The 19,734-nt window shown below is 37.6% G+C and overlaps 1 protein-coding gene across 2 annotated transcripts in view; it reads right to left on the reverse strand.

The window, feature by feature from the left end:
* Positions 1-1,264: 1,264 nt before the first annotated feature.
* The window catches only part of kdrl (kinase insert domain receptor like), a 51,791-nt gene continuing 33,321 nt past the window's right edge, over positions 1,265-19,734 (reverse strand). For both annotated transcript variants that reach the window (XM_048175852.1, XM_048175851.1), the window contains exons 18-30: positions 19,263-19,367; positions 16,889-17,002; positions 16,704-16,792; positions 16,466-16,619; positions 14,942-15,039; positions 14,248-14,370; positions 13,736-13,847; positions 11,624-11,723; positions 8,670-8,775; positions 7,314-7,435; positions 6,564-6,642; positions 6,354-6,454; positions 1,265-2,993 (exon numbers count right to left, since the gene is read on the reverse strand). In XM_048175852.1, coding sequence (XP_048031809.1) covers positions 2,816-2,993; positions 6,354-6,454; positions 6,564-6,642; positions 7,314-7,435; positions 8,670-8,775; positions 11,624-11,723; positions 13,736-13,847; positions 14,248-14,370; positions 14,942-15,039; positions 16,466-16,619; positions 16,704-16,792; positions 16,889-17,002; positions 19,263-19,367 — 1,481 coding nt within the window. In that variant the 3' untranslated portion in view covers positions 1,265-2,815. The remainder of the gene's footprint in view (positions 2,994-6,353; positions 6,455-6,563; positions 6,643-7,313; positions 7,436-8,669; positions 8,776-11,623; positions 11,724-13,735; positions 13,848-14,247; positions 14,371-14,941; positions 15,040-16,465; positions 16,620-16,703; positions 16,793-16,888; positions 17,003-19,262; positions 19,368-19,734) is intronic.

Genomic DNA, 19,734 nt, shown 5'->3' on the forward strand with positions numbered 1-19,734 from the left:
TACAAAAGATTAGATTTCAGATAAACACTGTTCTTTTGAACTTTCTATTCATCAAATAATCCTGAAAAAAAATATTGTACACAAATATTTTGTACAATTGTACACATTAAATGTTTCTTGAGCAGCAGATCAGCATATTAGAATGATTTCTGAAGGATCATGTGACACTGAAGACTGGAGTAATGATGCTGAAAATTCAGCTTTGCATCACAGGAATAAATTACTTTGTGAAATATATTCAAATAGAAAACAGTTATTTTAAATTGTAATAATATTTCACAATATTACTGTTTTTTACTGTATTTTTAATTAAATAAATGTAGCCTTGGTGAGCAGATGAAACTTCTTTTAAAAACATTAAAAATCTTAGGGGTTCCAAACTTTTGGACTGTACTGTATGTATATAAAATATAAAGAATATTATCAGAACAAAATGAATATACAAAAATTTGTACTTAATGTAATGTGTTATATAGTACTGTTTCTATATTAATAAAATGGAAATTACGCTTATGGAAATGCTCACTGAGCAGTAATCATGTTCATTTAGAGCAAAGGAAATTGAGAACTCTGATTAGCTGCGGAGCTCGGAGACTGTATGTACTTCCTGTGAGTGTGGAAAAATATGAGGTGTGCGTGAATGCCACGTTTGTGCTTACAGCCAGAATATGATGACCCACAACCTCCCAACATCCTTCCCTTGTTTATTTATACTTCATATTCCTGAATCAGTTTACATGTCTCACAGTCTTCATTAATACATGCCAATTCACAATCAGTCAAGTGAGTTTTTACCGAGTGTATCTGTATATCTCCGTTACGATGAGCAGAAAGAGCAACAACATTCACCTCTGGCGCTTAGTGCCAAAGCTGGGGGGCACTGTTGGCTCTTAGGAAGTTTAGTGTTGTACTGTAGTGATGGGAATGATGGAGAAGCCCTTCCTTTTCTTGCTCAGAGGCATTGTCCTGGTGACAGACAGACTGCCGTCGCCTCGCCCCGCTCAGGAAATGTGTCCCTGTGGCCAAGGAGCAGGAGGAAGAGCGCACAGATGACACACAGCCTAACCATCTCCACCAACAATCTTAGAATAGATAGCAGCAAAATGTTGCTGGAAATATGTATTGGAAATTATGCTATAGGAAGAAAACTACAGTACAGTCAGCGTCATTGAATTATTTCTGTGCATTTTTATTCATTAGATGCATTAGACATAAAATAAAGGCATATACTAGTACAAATGCAATCATGACTCTGAAAATGTGCTATATATAAATATATAGATCTTTATTTAAGCTTGGTTAATATTAAAATAGTTATTATACAAAAAAATACATGTAGAAAATGTCAGTGCATACAGTTTTACTTCACAAATGCCAGTCAACATTTATGAAAGCATCATTTGGCAGTATATACATTTCATTATTTGGAAGACAGTCCATCAGCTACGAACAGGACTAACAATAATTGTCGGCAATAACGGGCCCAACAGCTTTTACAACTGTCAATATAATCTGGTTTAACCGATACAATGATTTCCCACCCATTCCATCCCACAGTGTTGGTTTACTTGCATACAGATGTTAAGGAGTTAATACTGATAGCACCTACATGTGTGCACATGCTTTTACAATAATTATCATGTCCATTTATATAGTGACCAGCCTGTTGACAATATTATAGCCTGCCCTGCAAGCTTTAGTAGTATTTTAGCACAAAAGACTACTGAATCAGTAACAGAATACCTTCCTCTGGTTAATAGCTGCACAACGTATTACGTGCTGTTATGTATACAGTAGTGTAAACAACATAAATATGGAAAGTACACAATGCAGTCTAACTATTGTTGAACAGAGCGAGGCCTTTTTTATTGTGGTCCACATTTGATCAATAATTAACAGAATGTTTCCTATTAAATGTGCATGAATAATTTATTTGCTAAGGCTTTCGAAGCCACTTTCACAGTGATAGACTGGATGTTAGGCACCCATAAGCCATACGTAAAGAACCAGGATGAAAGCCATGATCTTCTGCCAGAAACAAATACTATGTGCGGGAACAAAAGTGATTCATTTTAGCTTCATCGGGCGAGACGCAGGAAAACGGCCCTCGGACTGGCGCGACAGAACATGAAACACAATGTGCATCCTAAGTGTTGATGATCAATGTCCTGCAATTTCAGATTGAGTTCTGGGAAGGAATTTCAGACCGCACATTCAATTATTCATGATCTGTGGTCTTTGTTTGACAATTTGTCTGACAGTTGCGTGAAATGCGAGTGAAATCTGTTCTAAAGAAAAATATTTATTATCCTAAAAAGAGAAAAGAATAAGCTTTAGTGAGCTCTGAAATAATAATTTTAGGAAAATAAAAATAAAATATCACATAACCATAAATTCCAGTTTTCATTTCAATAAAATATTTATCTAGAAATAAAATAAGGATTGCCTTTGTCCTCTCCTTCTAACCACGGAACAAATGATTTCATAATTAGCCACCATTCTGTATGAAGAATGTTATTTCACAGGGGAAAACAGTGCCGTTATTGTAATGAAATGTGCCTGTTGTGTTCACAGTAGACAGCGGGAATACCTGAGGTGGTCCGTAGCTGTATCTCGGACTGCCACAATGATACGAGTGGCAGTCCACTGTACTCACGTACTCATACACTACCTTGAAAAGGTCATATGTGAAACTCTGAATGACCATTCCGATATCAGAATAAAGTGGAATGGAAAAACCGTGGGGAAAAAATTAAATAGACTGAATGTGCACCCGACCAATCAGACTTCTGGTGGCTTACAAGTGCAGACCAACTCAGACGGGTGGTGTGGAGTAACGGACCACATAGTTATAGTCTGGAGGTGGGCTATGGCATTCCAGCTCTGGGTCAAGAGAGGAGTCCTCCAGACTCAGGTCCAGTGAGGGAACAAGCGCTGGGTACTTCTCCTTTTCACCCTCCAGCAGAACGGACTCCTTGCTTTTGCTCTTCATCCTGTCGGAGGAGCAAATGGGTTTTAATTAGGGCTGTCAAGCAATTGAAATTTTTAATCAAATTAATTACAAATTAATCGCACATCGAATTTGACTGATAAATTACCCCCAAAAGATCATTTAAAGTCATTATTGTTATTTTTATTATTATTTCATAATTTTTATTTTTGGGTGAACTATACCTTTAATGTTTTATTTTTATTTTTAATTAATATGGAAATATGAAATTATTTTATTTAATTAAATTATACTCTATTAAGAAACTAAAACTGCCAGTAGGTGGCAGGTAAATGTCTTAATGATTAAGTCATTCATTCATTCATTAGATTCATTAATTTATTCAGATGTGAAGTAAAAGGTTGTCTTTATGAATTGTCCACTGAATCATTTGTTCACTCGATTCATTCAAAACACAGATTCAGAAATGAAATGCCACTGTGTGTTGCTAGGAGATGAACACTTCTGCTTTGTCTTTAATATCTCCGTTGGCAAAATTGAGCAAAAACAATGTTAACATCTTATTTATTGAACTACTGTATAAAATCAGTGTCGCATTTGCACTCGTACTATTTGGGACAAAAATAGCATGTTATAAAAAAATAGTGATATTGCGCTAGTTACTCATGTGATATACACTCTAAAAAATAACTGTAAAAAATGAGCCAAATTTACATAGTAAAATACCATTTTCCATTAAAACAGTAATATACCATAAAACAATGCATTCTAGGCAATTTTATTTGTTGGTTTCAAGAAAGTAACCTATAGGCTACTTTCTTGAAAATACTACCCAGAATGCATTGTTTTTACGGTATATTACTTCTGTAATATAAGATGCAGTCTGTATATTACAATGCATTCTGGGTAATATTATTTGTCGTTTTCGAGAAAGTAAACTATAGGCAACTTTCTAGTGTAGCTTAACCTTATCATAATATGATGTAAATATGAGACAAAAACTTAAACAGGTTCATTTTTGGCCCCATATCTTGAATTTTAAGGAGATTGTAACTATATTCTATAAGCTTCACGTTACAACAGTGAATTGTTGTCCTGCATCATATCAAAGTCCCAATCTTTGATCATATTTGTCATCAATCAACTGTATGAAATCTCAGATGACCTACGTAGGTCTGGAGCGTGGCAAGTGCGTTAATAGTTTTAACAATTTTTTTCTTTAATTAATCTAATTAACATGTTAAATCAACAGCCCTAGTTTTATGTACCCAAATTAAAACGAGCATTTATACAAATACATTTTGAATAGTATTATTTTGTTGTACTGTGTTTGCAAACTTTGCTCTGTGTGTTGCTCTGGGTTTCAATAACATTTCATCCAGGGTCATTGGGTCAGACACCCTGGAGGGAGTCTGTTAGCACTGATTTTAGTCTAAAGGGGCGATCATTTGCAGTAAATATCTATATGAAACAGATTGGCATGTATTGTGGCCTGTACACAGTGTGAAGCAGAGCTGTCAGTACCAAGCACTTCACATATGTGCATACTAAATGTGGGAGTACCAGGTGGAATCCAGAGGCACAATGTGGAGGGAGACTCTTGGACAGCAGTAAAGCTGTAGAAGGTCAAAGGTGACAGTGATTGAGTGGGTCCTTGGCAGGGGCCGCCTCTTTACAATATATACATCATTCTCTACATACACCGAATGGCTCTTTTTTTCCCATGGCTGTGACCATGGCAACCTGTGCATGGCTTCGCCAGCTGGTTGCAGGCTGTGCCCAGCTTTTTATCATATCGGGCTAGGACATGGAGGGCATTGGACATGGAAAGACGGGGGAGTGCTGACAGAGGCGAGACAGGGTGTTTGTAATGAAAACCGTTTGATTATGCTCATTTGCGTTGAATCTTGGCTCATCAATCACTGAAAGAGACACCCAAGCTGTATTTCTGTTGTAGAGAATGTGAGGGTGTGGTGTTATTAAAACTCAATTCTAATTGGTTGATCGCAGCATTCAACGGTCTGATATTTCCTAATATTCGCTGATGTCTAGAGCAATGCTGTATATCAGTCCACTCATCTGACTGAAACTGGCACTACTTTCATGTCTCGCTCACATCTCAGTTATTGATTATAGTGAAAATGAACTTTAGTATTAATATTACTATAATATTGTTACAGTATTCATCTTGTTTCTACAGTAGGCTGACAGTTTTGTGCATTGTAGTGCACATTTTTTCAGTCACGGCACCCTTTGAAAATTTTCAAAAAATTTGTGGCAGCTTACACTAGTGTTGTCACGATACCGGAATTTATAACTTCGATACAATACCTTTACCGTTACCGTTACCACAACCCAACTACCCTTATCTAATTCCAATCGCATGTTTAGACTGAACACTTCTAACCAGCATGACCACTATACCTCTCCAGGTCTGAGTCATAAACCTCCAATCAGTAGGAGATTATCACTATTTGTCTAGCTGCAATTGGTGGTGCAAACTGTTACCCTGAAATATTAGGATGCCGTATAGTCCATGAGGCCCTAAATGCAATTTAGAGGATAACCTTTGTAGATTAACCCTGGCCTTTGCTACACTGGAAGACCATAAACGGCGTCTCAGATCTCAAATGGTTTAACAAAACCAAGGCTAATCCAGCCCAATGGCTTCCCATTAATAACTTAAAAGGCCCCTTTCGCTTTAGTTTTCAACACCATTTGCCCTGGGGACCTTTTATGAACAAGTCATGTTGTCTCAGACCCCGGCACACTTTAGTCTGTAGTTAATAAATTATTAGGCTGGTCTAAGACGAGAACTGACAATGTTTTAATCATCTATTTTTTTCATCAGTCAGTCAATATATTTAAGTTTTATACATTCTGTAGCAAAAATACTAGGACCCTAAATGAAATATGTTTCACTATTAAGCACTCATTCTTTCAAATACTTCCTCAAATAAAAGGCACAATTCAATGCATATTATTGTTTGAAATGGCAAAATGCCATATCTGTAGCCACGCTGTTTCAGCGATGGAGTCAGATGCCATTACAGTCCAGGCGGTACAAACAAAGATGCTAGTCACCAGACCTTACAGCCAGCTTTAACAAGTCACACGCCCAGCCCTGCTTTTGTTGTCTGGCTGTTGAGATTGTCACCTTAGGCAATATCTCTCCACTGTGCCATTGTTTGAGAGACTCTCGTGCAGGCACGTCTCTCAAAGAAAAGGGGTAGTGACTGGAGTCGTGTGGAGCTTGGGGGAGAAACTGTATGACAATTGTGTCATCTACATTCCAGCCCAGTGGGAGGGTCTCCAGGGCATACGCCGACAGCCCTACCCATTCCTGTGGTTCTGGACGTGGCCAGGCAAAAGCTCTAAACAGGACTGAATGTACTGTACTCACGCTCGGGCCATGAAACTCCGCGGCCGGGCCAGTGACTCCAGGTGCTTCAGTGTCTTCAGGTCATCTGAAGATAGACCTATTCCACTGTCTGACTGCCCACCCTGTGAACAACCAAAGATGACTTAACCGCAGACACTATGTTTTTGCATTGTTTTGTAATGTGCAAATGAAGTGCCATTTCTTAAGTGCGAAGAAAAACAAGCTCTTCACCTCATGGATCTTGTTGGTTCCGTTCTCCATGATTACTTCATCAAAGGTCTTCACACTTGCTGGGCGGATCTTGACGTTCCTGAAAGCAACAAATACTCCGCATCAGATCAGTATGGAAAGTTTCTCATGACATCATGTCTGGCAGATTCAAGCAAATACATAAAACATACTAGAGTAAGAGGGGTGTGTTTAGTATCACAGCTTCCAAGTAGAAGTTCAGTACTGTGTTGAATAAAATACTTTTCATTTAATTTTACACAGCAGGGTAAAGCGATAGCTTTTTAATTCAGCTTTAGGCATAACAAGGATAGCAGCATTTCAATACTATTCTCTCTACAAAAATACTTGAATGACCCATGGAAACAAGAGTTGGATAAATATTATCTTAAGTAGGCATAAATCCTGAAACTGCATTTGTGGTACAAGAGGAAATTCCTTGAGGCGCCCTTAATGCTACGAGGACCGTTCCTTATCAAGAAACAATTAGTGCTTTCCTTCAACCTTTGGCTTATTTTAAAACATTCAAATGAAGGCCATTGGAATGAAGTGTGGTGCATGTTTGGTTAGAACAGGATAAAAGTACTGTATGGAAACCAGAAACTAGATGGTAGAACTTTATCTACCAAAAAAACAAATACATTTCTAAAAAAGCTTTAAATAGTCCTCATGAATAATGACACACAGTCTGATTTTTAACAACAGAAATACAAATACAGATCATATATCTTCTAGATGGATAAGCTATCTTACCAAGCCGTCCCGGAGTCTCTAAGAGAGACGGGTCTGGTGGAGGTCTCCTCTGTGGGGTTTGGGTTTGAGGGGTCTGCTTTGGTCAACAGGGCTGTGTTGATCGGGATGTAATGCTTTCCCTCCTAAGAGACACAAAGTGTTTAAAAATTCAGCTCATTTTAAAACTGTGACATCACCCTGCATATGGTATTCTAGAATTCTGGAGGAATCTGCACATAAATCTGCAGGAGAATGTGTGAGTATGTTTTATGGAGACGATGTTATTAGGGACAGTCCAGGCAGTACTCTAAGCTTGATTCCTTATGTGAGAGAGAAGGAGTTTGGATGGCTTCCAATTCAGATGGCTTAGAATATGTTTTGATCTCAGTGCTGTGTACTGAGACCATATCTTCTCTTCAAGCCATATTATAAATCAAATCCATTCCTTACCTTTTCTTTTTAAACAAAGAAAAAATGTATCAGAACATACTGTACCCTCAAAAATGGTAGATTTTGACATTTCTTTTGCTTGGATATCGTGTTGATTAGTACAGGCATTGGATTTCACAATGCAAGTTTCACAATTTGAGCATTTAAATTGGCTTGGTCTGTGAGATACAATTTGTATAATTTTGTAATACACTACCTTTAAAAAGTTTGGGGTCAGCAAGATTTGTTTTGAAAGAAATGAATCGTTTCAAACACATTAAATTGATCTAAAGAGACAGTAAAGACAAAATATTTATATTTTAAATAAATGCTGTTCTTTAGAACTTTCTATTTATCAAAGAATCCTGAAAATGTATAATGGATTCCACAAAAATTTTAAGCAAATCTGTTTGCAACATTGATAATAACAAGAAAATATTCTTAAGCACCAAATCAGCATATTAGAATGATTTCTGAAGGATCATGTGACACTGAAGACTGGAGGAATGATGCTGAAAATTCAGCATTGGCATCACAGGAATAAATTACATTTTGAAATATATTCAAACAGTTCTTTTAAATTGCAATAATATTTCAGATTATTGCTGTTTTTACTGTATTTTTGATCAAATAAATGCAGCCTTTGTGAGCATAAGAGACTTTTTTCAAAAACCCTAAAAAAAATCTTACTCCCTAAACTTTTGAATGGTAGTGTTTACATGTATTTGACTTCATGCTTGTCCTAAATTTTATTTATAGTCACTCTGAACTCACATTAATAACTCAATTCACTGTGACTAACAGTCTGGCATGGTTTTCTTGTGTAATGGTAAGTGCATCTCTCATCCCATAAAATCCTTGTGGTTTTGCTGTGGTCAGAGTCTTTAAACTTTCAAATACAGTTTGTGGGAAAGACATACAAGGATAATGAAGTGAATGATATCGTACCTGCTGCACACTAGCCTGGAGCAGATCTCCTAGCCTCTCTACCAGTTCTGTGAAAGTGGGCCTTTGGGATGGTTCTCCATGCCAGCAGTCTAACATGGTTTGATATCTATGGAGAGAAACATGCGCACGTTAAAGAACTTCCTTTGAACATAGTGTTCAAAACGCCATAATCATAAATTGCAATTCTTCAGCAGCTACACAAACCCTCATGAATTACGTCCTTTGCCTTGACCTCTGGGTTAGTCTGCAAATCTGGCTTTATCCAATTATTTACAGTCATCAATAATATTCAGTGCGTGACACGAGGAGTGAGGCTGAGTGTTTTCATTGCACCGTTCTCAGGGTGAGAGTTTGTGTTGAGAGGAACTTCCTCCAGCTCTACATGAGCTGTCAGCATCTCTTCCCACAAGAGACGTCTGGGGTCCTTTATTGGATTTTGCAGTGGTCTGTAATGGTTAAGTTTGTCTGAAGGCTAAGGTTCAGTTGTGAAACACTGGGGCGTCAATGCACCGACCCGGCATTTGAGTAAATGATCACGGGCGATGATTGAGCTGTATCCTGTTTATACTGTGGTGTTGCACTCACAGGTCCTTATATAAATAAAGCATGTTAACCATGAAACTCTCTGATCCCGTTTGATTAGCACGACACTGGGCAATTTGGAGTATGGAAAAATTACTGTACTAGTTGATGACTCATTACTTCCTTACGCTAATCATCTAATATATCCATCTGGGTTTGAATTCGGTAGCCATCAGAGATGAGGTATTCTTCTCGTGGGCTGTGTAGGAGATTAGCAGGAGGAAGCAGGACTTCTAAAATGGTTATTTTAATGAATCCAGATGGAGCGACTCCTTAAACTAACAGGAAGTCCAGAAAATTGTTGAATAGTGGTTCCTCTGAAATCAACTATACACCAGGATGTTATATATCCCATCAAGCTGTGCTCACATCTATGGCACACTTTTCATGGAGATAAATGGAAAATACATTAATGAAAAACAATAGCGTTTAGTTCAATATATTGAATAGTTATGAGCCAGTGGGATGGTGGGAACCAGTAGTGAATCAGTCTGGATGGATGATCTGGACAAACTCCTGGTTTCTGAATTGAAGTCCTTTTCATCATCCACAATAGGGAAGTTTGGGTCAGGGTCAGGAATAAAGTAATGTTTACCCTGAGAGTCCAGTACATAACTTGATCAACATCTCTGCTACCTCCATCAAAAACGATATTCAGGTGATACAGTATATTAAATTGACCCATATCCGCAATGTTAGTTGACATGTTCTTTGAAGCTAAATGGACTTGGCACCAGAGAGGCTGTATTTACGATTGCCACATTCAATTCAGGTCTGAGGTCTGGACTGCGTTTTGTAGGTCATCTCCAATCACCATCTGTCATGACCTCTTGTTATGTTCAATTAGCCAGACTTGGCGTGTGTGATTACAAATTTGAGACTCGCATTACGCACTTTCTTTTAAACATAAGCGTTATGTTCGTGTTTCCAAATGTTTAAGACAGAGGGTATAATACAGTTACAGAATATCAGATATGAAAAATTACCATCCTGATTTCAAACGAAGATATAGTAGAGCACAGCAGTAGGGGTTCTTATTGAGAACAGGCAGTGATTATTCTCTCTCAGACTGAGGTGATTCAGTTCTCTGCACCCATTTATAAGCAACACTATTCTGAAGTTGTCCGCTTTACTTCCTTACCACATTTAAAACTGATACCATGACCCCTTCTCTCATATCTTGTTACATCTGAAAACTTTCAGATTTTGGTTTGGCTCGCTCTCTAACCCTGTAACCACAATGGGAGTATCTTGACGGTGGGTTTCCCTATCTGATGCCCAGGGGTCCTGCCACTGTGTTTGGCCACCCCATGCTGCCTAGGTAGACTGAAGCCTTTAATGTGAGCTTGAGTTTCAGCTGCATTGGTGTAAGTTAGTAATGGATACCTAGCACACGTTAACTGCACTATAAACTAGCTGCCAATCAGAAGCTGCTCGACTTTCTTCTACTCAGCGAATAATTGATCTGTTTCCATTTAAGGCTTCAGTCTTGTGTCAAAGCAATGAAATGAGATATTTCTGCTCTTTTCAACTGTATCGATAGGAAAGGATTTTCTTTCCCCAGAGTACAGGTTTCAGCTAATAACCCTGAAGAGTTTTGTAGGAATAAAGTCACTTAAAGTTTGTATAAAAGTCCTGGCATCACACAGAAGGATTGTATTTAGACATTTCATAAAATAAATACCTTTAAAGATGTATAATTTGAGTATAGTGACGTGTCAGAATAGGTAACAGGCATGCAAATAATATAATACTTATATAAAAATGTTTCTTTGTTTTTAGACTGATGTAGGGCTGTCGAACGATTAATCGCGATTAATCGCATACAAAATAAAAGTTTGAGTTTGCATAATATATGTGTGAGTAATATGTGTAAATAATATGTATATATAAATACACACAAATTAATGTATATAAGAGAAATATGTTATTTATGTACAAAAAATTTATTTATATATAATATAAATTATATAAAAATATAAATAAATACATATACTTGTAAATATTTCTCAAAGATATAGATGGATGTGTTTGTATTTATATATACATAATAATTACACACAGACTCAAACTTTTATTTTGTAAGTGATTAATCGTGATTAATCGTTTGACAGCCCTAGACTGATGAATACTATCAACACTTGTAGTATAGGTTTACTACAATAAATTGAATATTAATTCAAAATATTGTGTCAAAATGACAACATTTTAAGTAACCATTTTAAAAGGAACTTTTGATGTGCTTATGCTAGATTAATTTTATGTTACAGTACATAACAGTTTTTCTAATTTGTGGCACTAATACTTTAAAAAGTAAATGGCTTCAAATCAGGACTGTCTGACATTAGTGGCACAAGCAGAGCGATTCTTACATTTCAGAGGAGGAGTATTCAGGTGCTTTCATCCTGGTGCCCTCCTTTAGTCGGCAGCAGAATTCCTCATCAATGTGTAAGCCAGGGTAAGGGGAGGCACCTGGGGAGAAGAAAGAGAATAATGGGGTTATCAAGACTTTTCCATGAAATAGAGCTCTGGCCACTTCAAAGGGCCTGACAAGAAACTCACTAAACTGTGAAGTGGGTTGGGAGCACAGAGAGATCAATGGAAAAGACCTCGGCATAATCAGCATCAGTGGGGCTGATGAGGACAGTTGACTAATCTTGGAAACTCAAAGCCGTTTTCTCCAGAAACACTATATTATTAAGACAGCGTGAATTTGCAGACTGTTGAGACTTTGCTGCACACTTGCAAAAACCATGATTCATGAAACAATATTTTCATTTGCTTGACTGAAATCCTTTTAATAATATCTAATAACCACTAAAATATGCAGATCATAACAGTGAATCTCAGAACGGGTCAATCTTTCATTAAACTTTGATTTAACCCCCCTTCTGACATAGACTAGGTAGTCATTAAAAACAAATACATTAACAGCACTTGAAATATCCAGCAACTTTGTAAATATAGTGCAGCAGATGTGGAGTGCCTAGAAAAACAGGCCCAAGAAATTCAAATCCACAACACAAAACATGAGAGTGTACTTTGGGTGCGGTGCAAACTTCTCTCATGGACACTATCAAGTAGCAATAATAATTTTTCTAAACTTTCCGTGTTAGTCTATTTGACACCAACTTGAGTCAGTGCAGCTCAGTGGTAGTGACAGCTCAGAGTCATCAGTTAAGGTCCTATTCCTTCAATATCACTGATAATTTATTATTTATATCGTGTTTTCCTAAATGTTGCTTTATGTTAACGTGTGAAATGACGCCCCACTATTTTCCCACAGATTTCATTGCATCCATTACAGTAAGAGTGTGAATGTAGAGTTGGGGGAATTTTAATGTGGTTTCTGGTTCAGTCAATATGCATTTCAAACTTAGAATAAAAGCCAATAATTAAAAAAAAAGCGAATAATTATTATTATTATTCCAAAAAAAGTTCTGATGCAAAGATTCTGCACAATTGATTTCCGCACTATTAACAGCCAAATATGTACAAGAATCTGTAATGAAATATTCAATATTAAATTAGAAGCAATAAAGTAGAATTGTCAATATTGGTTATATAGTAGATATATAGATATAATGTATACATACATATATGAATGGTGATATTAAAATAGTTTGCTCAGAGTCTTTAACGACAAAGGGGCCACAGCTACACTGTACAATATACCATTAAAGGTTATAGTATATTTGTGGAGGGGGAGCAGACATTTACATTAAATGCTGCCTGGTAACTGTGGGTTTACATTCCCAGTTGGGAATGAAACCTGATCAAATGGAAGATGATTCATCTGTTTTACGACCTCTATTTATAATTAAAAAACACAGCGTTGAAGTTCACAGATGTTGTTGCACTAGTGGAATGAAAATTGTTTTTGTTTTTTTTCAAGCTGACAATGCAATCCATTTTGTTCCCAAAGGAAAATTTAACAGCAGCTGACAGTTATTGCCCTCTACATCTGGAGGAGGTTGATAGCGCAGGGCACCTCATGAGCAGCCTGGTTTGTGCCAGGTGTCTTTGATCGAGGACCCTCGAGTTCGTTTTATTTCCATTTGGATGGAGCACAGCATGTGCTGAGCTGCCTTCCTACTCCGTGTGTTTAACTTGGTGGGTGCTGAATCCTGTCTGGACTTTTTGCTTTGGTGTAAAATGCACCGAACCAGTAAAGCAAACAAACAAAGTCTCTATAGAAGAAAGGAAGGAAAACTACACTTTGTTTCATGGAAAACATCAGAGCAGAAAGCATTGTTCCAAGAACTGAAGGCCTGAGTTCATAAAAGCTGAAAGTTGACTGTTTCATAATCAAATCTCCCCAAAATATTAAATCAAGACTGTTTGTGATAACAGTCAAAAAGTACTAAAAAAACATTAGGAAGTATTTTAAACACTTGGAATTGCTACAAGTTCCTAAACTGTTGCAACGGCGACATGAATAAAGAGGATGTGAGTTATACTCTTAGGACAGCAATGGTATTTACCAAGAGAGAAGATCTCCCACATAAGCACTCCAAAAGACCACACGTCACTCTGAGTAGTATAGATCTTGTCAAATATCGCCTCTGGCGCCATCCACTTTAAGGGAAGTCTGGCCTGTGAAAAGATAAGCAGAGCATGTTAGCGCCACTCTTACCTGTAACCACTCCCAATATTATTGTTCATTCAAAAACGTGCAGCTTATAAAACGCTGTCTATTTGATTATACAATCTGTGTGACGTCTTGGCTCAAACTCGACCACAAGAAAACATCCATTGACCAGAATAATATTATCAGGGCTTATAAAATGACTAACAGCACGCCAAAGACTCTTGGCATTAACAGAATTATTTTATCCTTTTCCAGATGAACATTCACAGTGTCAGTGGTTTTTGGCCCGTTATCATTTGTATCCATCACACTAAGTAGATTTGAAACACTGTATGCATTATACGGACTCACTGCAGCATGTATCCGTGACCGACATGAAGTAATTGGATATAATTCCGCACTTACGTCTCCTTTGCGGACATAGTCTGCGTCCTTGTATACATCTCTTGCGAGTCCAAAATCGCAAATCTTCACAACGTTGTTTTCAGACAACAGGATGTTTCGTGCGGCAAGATCGCGGTGAATACACTTGGAGAGATAAAAGAGAGATCCTGTTAGATTATGTTCTACATACTTCATCTATTAGTTAATTGTAATAGCAGGATGTAATTGTGTGTTATTTAAACTCTCAGTGTCTTGACTAGGGAAAAGGGCTGTAGTGAAGATGCGTTTTGTGTCTTATTTGAACCATGTGTGGCATTGCGCTGTCAGATGGAGCACATGATGGAAAGCTGTGATAATGTAAAACATGTGGAACTGCCATCGGGGAAACTCTGACCTGAGGTGAGATTAAACCACATACGCTAAACCGCATTTTTAGTATGTGGCAATTAATCTCATCTGCTGGATATGTGTAAACGAGTGTGTTGGATGAATAAAGTAATTTGGGTTTTCATTTTCTGGAGTTTTGGACAAAACTTTTCAAAGGGTTGCCAAAATAAGGAGATTGATTATTACTATAATACAAAAAGCCAAAGAATTATTTAAAAAGGAAATTGGTATTAAAATGATCTGCCACAACAAACTAAGAATACAATGATTCATTGCAAAGGTTAAAACTACGGAATGAAATCCTGAGTAGTGAAAGCGTGACTCTTACTTTTCTCGAAGCCAAGAACTCCATGCCTTTAGCCACTTGAAAGCTGTAGCAAATCAAGTCTTCCAATGTGAGCACTTTCTTATACAAATCCTCTTGCTCTGCAGAAAAGGGATGAAAGGGTATTAGCAGCTAAATCAAAACCATTGTTTTGTTATGCAATTTTTGGTACGTAAAAAAAGAAATAACATTTCTAGGAATCTCTTCTACTATAAATCTGTGCTGTATATCAAGTTTGATGTTCTCTTAATCCATTAAAGGATTAGTTCAATTTACTGATAATTTACTCACCCCTATGTCATCCAAAATGTTTATGTCTTTCTTTATTTAGTCAAAAAGAAATGAAGGTTTCTGAGGAAAACATTCCAGGATTTTTCTCCATATAGTGGACTTCAATGGGTTGAAGGTCCAAATTGCAGTTTCAGTGCAGCTTCAAAGAGCTCTACACGATCCCAGCTGAGGAATAAGTGTCTTATCTAGCGAAACGATCTGTCATTTTCTAAAATAAAATAAAATAATATACTTCTTAACCACAAATGCTCGTCTTGCACTAGCTTTCCACACATTACGTAATTATGTTGGAAAGGTCACGCGTGACGTAGGAGGAAGTACAGAGCAAGCGATCAATGCAATCGTGCAAAGACCAAGTCAAACGTCCTTTACGAAAAAAGGTAAAACAACAATGTCGGATGATTTTGAAGTTGGAGGAGAAAATGAGATGGAGTTTACCCTACTGCGGTACTTCCGCCTATGTCACACGTGACATTTTCAACGTGATTACATAATGCGTGGAACATCCCAGAGCAGTGCAAGACGAGTATTTGTGGTCAACAAGTATACAATTTTTATTTTTTTTTAGAAAATGACCAATCATTTCCTTAGATAAGAATGTGTAGAGCCCTTCTATGCTGCATTGAAACTGCAATTTGGACCTTCAACCTGTTGAAGTCCACTATATGGAGAAAAATCTTGAAATGTTTTCCTCAAAAACCTTTTTGACTGAAGAAACAAAGACATAAACATCTTGGATGACATAGTAAATTATCAGTAAATTTTAATTCTGAAGTGAACTAATCCTTTAATAACAGTTTTTTGAAGTCACAGTTTTCCTGTTTACTATAGACACATCCGATTAGGAGACACAATGAAATGCTTCTTTTTTTAGAGCAGACTGCGACGTGCAGTTTGTCGATGATACTCAAGTGAGGGGCTTGTGGGTGGGTCATCCACCTGAGTAAACAGTTTATCAAACCAGAAATAACCGGCATTGGACAGCACGACCCAATGTACCCACAGCGGACTAGCTCTGGTCTCGCGGCAGGAAATTAGAAAAAGCTCTGCGCGCAGTGGGTGACAGTGGCTCGTACAAAATATCAGTTGTATTTATGAATCCCTGAGGAAGCCACCTATCAGACTGAGGGGGAAAAAACAATCAGCGGAGCCTTGAGAGTAGAGAGGGTGGGGTGGAGGTGAGACAGGGGTTGAGAGGGAGGAGGGGAGAGGGGAAGGAAGACACTCAGTCGCTACCTTCCTCCTCTTCCTCCGAGTCGCAGTAGCTCTTATCTTCAATGAAGCCGGAACTGGCTGAACTTCCGGTGCTTGCCACGCTCTCCAACCTGCGCTTGATGAGCTCGCTGAGATCACACCCGGAGCTGGAACGCAGAGCCTTACCGTCCTGAGACTGTGGATGTTATCAATCACATGCTCGGGTCAATTTCATGCGTCATCATGTCAAATCACTGCTTGAATGAATTTACTTGCTTACCTTGTAAACCACAAAGTCGCCCCTCTTACTTCTCAAGTAGTTGGAAAGGTTTCCATACTTGCAGAATTCCACAATTATCATTAATGGACCTGAGCGTACACCAAACAAATGTAAAAACAGAGAGAAAATGTTGAAATTTTGCACAAATGTCTCCAAGGTTGAATTCTCTGTCAACTTGCTCTTACCTCCACGTTTTGTGCAGGCTCCTAGCAGATTGACCACATTGAGATGATGACCAATATGGATCAGAATCTTCAGTTCAGACATTAAAGCTCTCCACTCATTATTTGTAGCTCCCGCTGTTGAGTGAAGATGAAGTTGAAGGAGAGGATAAGAGGAAAAAACTAATTAATGGAATGCCTTACATGGTCAGAAAGGATTTTTGTTTGAAATGTATGATTATGTATGATCTCTAGCATGTTGTTGTATTTCTGGTCTCCTGTCGAAAGGCTGAATTATGGTTACTGTTGTTTCAAATGGATATAAGATTTTTTATTAATGTCTAGACATAATTGTGACAACAACATTTTTACATATTCGAAAAAATCTATATGTAAAAAATTATAAAAAGAATGTAAATCATTTAAAAAATAAAAGTATCTATTATATTACAAATATAATTATACATCTATATAGTAAAATATATCAAAGTGTATAATAAATAAAATAGAAAATAAAATAATTAAATCTAGCCAACGGAATGGTAGTGTGTTCTAACTTAAAAATTATTTGAGTAGCACTTCGATAATAAGGATAAACATCAAGTTCACACACGGAAATCACCAGAAAGCATAAAATTAAAGTTCAAAGCCTGTCACTGTGTTTAAAGGAACCTTAAACAGACAACCTAATGCACACCATAAATTATAGCGCACAGATCAACATCTGGAGGCAACATTGTTATAAACTGTCTAAACTAAAGTATTTGAACAAGAGAAACAGCACTTTTCCAGGTTCTCAGTAGTTTGCACATCATTCTGGGGGAAATATGCGGTCAGGAACACTATCCTGGTGACCTTCTGAGGTCATGGAGTCAGACTGGGAGGCTGTTGTTTTAACACGTCGGGTTTCCCGTGGTTTAGACCCATCAAAGTGACACAGGAGAGCTATGTTCAACGTTGAGCAGTAATTCGTACATGATTCATACCAAAGACACCTCACAGAGACTTTTATTGAGAGGAATATTGGCGCTCCTTGTTTCAAAGTAGGAGAAGGAATTAACCCAGCATGAAGAGTATTCAACATGTCAAACTGAGGACAAATTTCCTTTGCATTTTAGATTTTTTTAAGTTTCGGATGATACAAATGTGTAAATAATTAAACAGTGACTGCTTATCTAGCAGGGCTGTCATTCTCTGGAAATAAAATGTGTGTAGGCAGCAGATTGCATAATTTGAAGGAATTCAAATAAAGAGGAACTGCTTCTTATTAAGAACTGACCAGCGGTGCATGAGGTGGCATCAGTCTTGCCTCTCATTCTGTAATTAACGCTCAGGGAAGATGAATGCATTGACATAAGTGGTAATGCATATCTAAAGAGTCGACAGATTTATCATCATCAAGAACAGACAAAACACCACCACCAGAGCGGCACTCGTCACTCTGCAAGAATGCACCATCACCAAACAATCGCTACAGCCAGTTGACCAGACGGGGAGAGTTTAGACAAATACAACCACAGGGGAATACAGTCCCGCTAGACCAAAATATTTGTTTTACTTTAATGCATGACAGTAATTCCATGTATTGATTCAATATTGTTGCATTATATTGGACATTTTGGAAAGTGGCAACAAAATAATAGCAAACATTTACCAATTACAGAAGGTGAACCGTGAGCTAAGAAACATCTGTTTAGGGGTCATTGTTAAACACTACGTGAGTATTTGCACATTCAGTTCACTTGCGTATGCTTTTGTCCAAAGTTTCATATCTGTGGACAATCATAAGCATGCAATACCCTTAAGAGCTGCAAATTATCTTCATATGAACTCAAGAAACAAAACCAAAAGGTCCACATGGACAGGCTTCTGTTTTCAATCTCCGATTTACATTTGCATTCAATAGACGGGAGTGATGTATTCAATACTGCCATAAAAAGGCTTAGCATATCTGTCTAAAAGAGCAAATTTGTGATGTGAGAAATGTTAATTACACTCAACTAACTACTTTCTGTTTTTGTACTGCATTTCTGTTGATCTTATCATTATACTATGGGGTCTAAAAATCAGAAACCTCAATCAAAATCTGGGAATTAAAACAAAGAAGTGCTATGGTGGTCTGGTCTATTTGTAAGTCATTAATCGAATAAGTAAATTTGTGTAAACGGTTAGATGTTTTTGCTTCCACTGAAGCACAAGATGCTATTTGGATCACTCTCAAATCATGCTGAGAACATGAACATCAGATTTTACACAAACTTTTGAAGTCCATGCAGCTCTGTAATTAAGGGGCGACATACCAAAAAAAGAAATTAAGTTTTTCTTTCCACTTCACTTGCCACTCATGTCATTTGTAATGACTTTACGAGCCCACTAAAACATAACATGTTACAGTTACCTTTCAGCATTTTCACAGCCACCGTTTTGCAAGTAGAAATCTTGTCAATGCCGAATGCAGAGGCCTCTACAACTTTTCCAAATGCTCCATGGCCCAAAGTTTTACCTGTCAGAGAGAGAAAAAGAGAGAGAGCGTCTACATGAGCTTGCCGTGTCCTGGGGGCTCATAAATCAGGCAGAATGCCCTGTCAGGAGAGATGTGAGGCTGTAATTAAAACAGCCTGCTGAGGTTGGGACTGCCTGACTGACCCTCCACTGAGAATTCACGGAGCAGTTAAGACTGAACGACAGAAGCGGGCCCGCTGATATATTAAGGCATATTTTCTTTTGAAAACTTACACAACCCTGATGCCCACCATTCTAACAAAACAGGCTTGAGGATTAAGGCAATTAAAGAGAAGAAAGAGCCAATTGTGTTAAGATAAGTTTGTCTTTGTATGTTTGGCTCCTTACATGTTTAGTCCCACGGGAGA

The sequence above is a fragment of the Megalobrama amblycephala genome, linkage group LG23 (assembly GCF_018812025.1).
Source record: "Megalobrama amblycephala isolate DHTTF-2021 linkage group LG23, ASM1881202v1, whole genome shotgun sequence".
NCBI classification, from domain to species: domain Eukaryota; kingdom Metazoa; phylum Chordata; class Actinopteri; order Cypriniformes; family Xenocyprididae; genus Megalobrama; species Megalobrama amblycephala.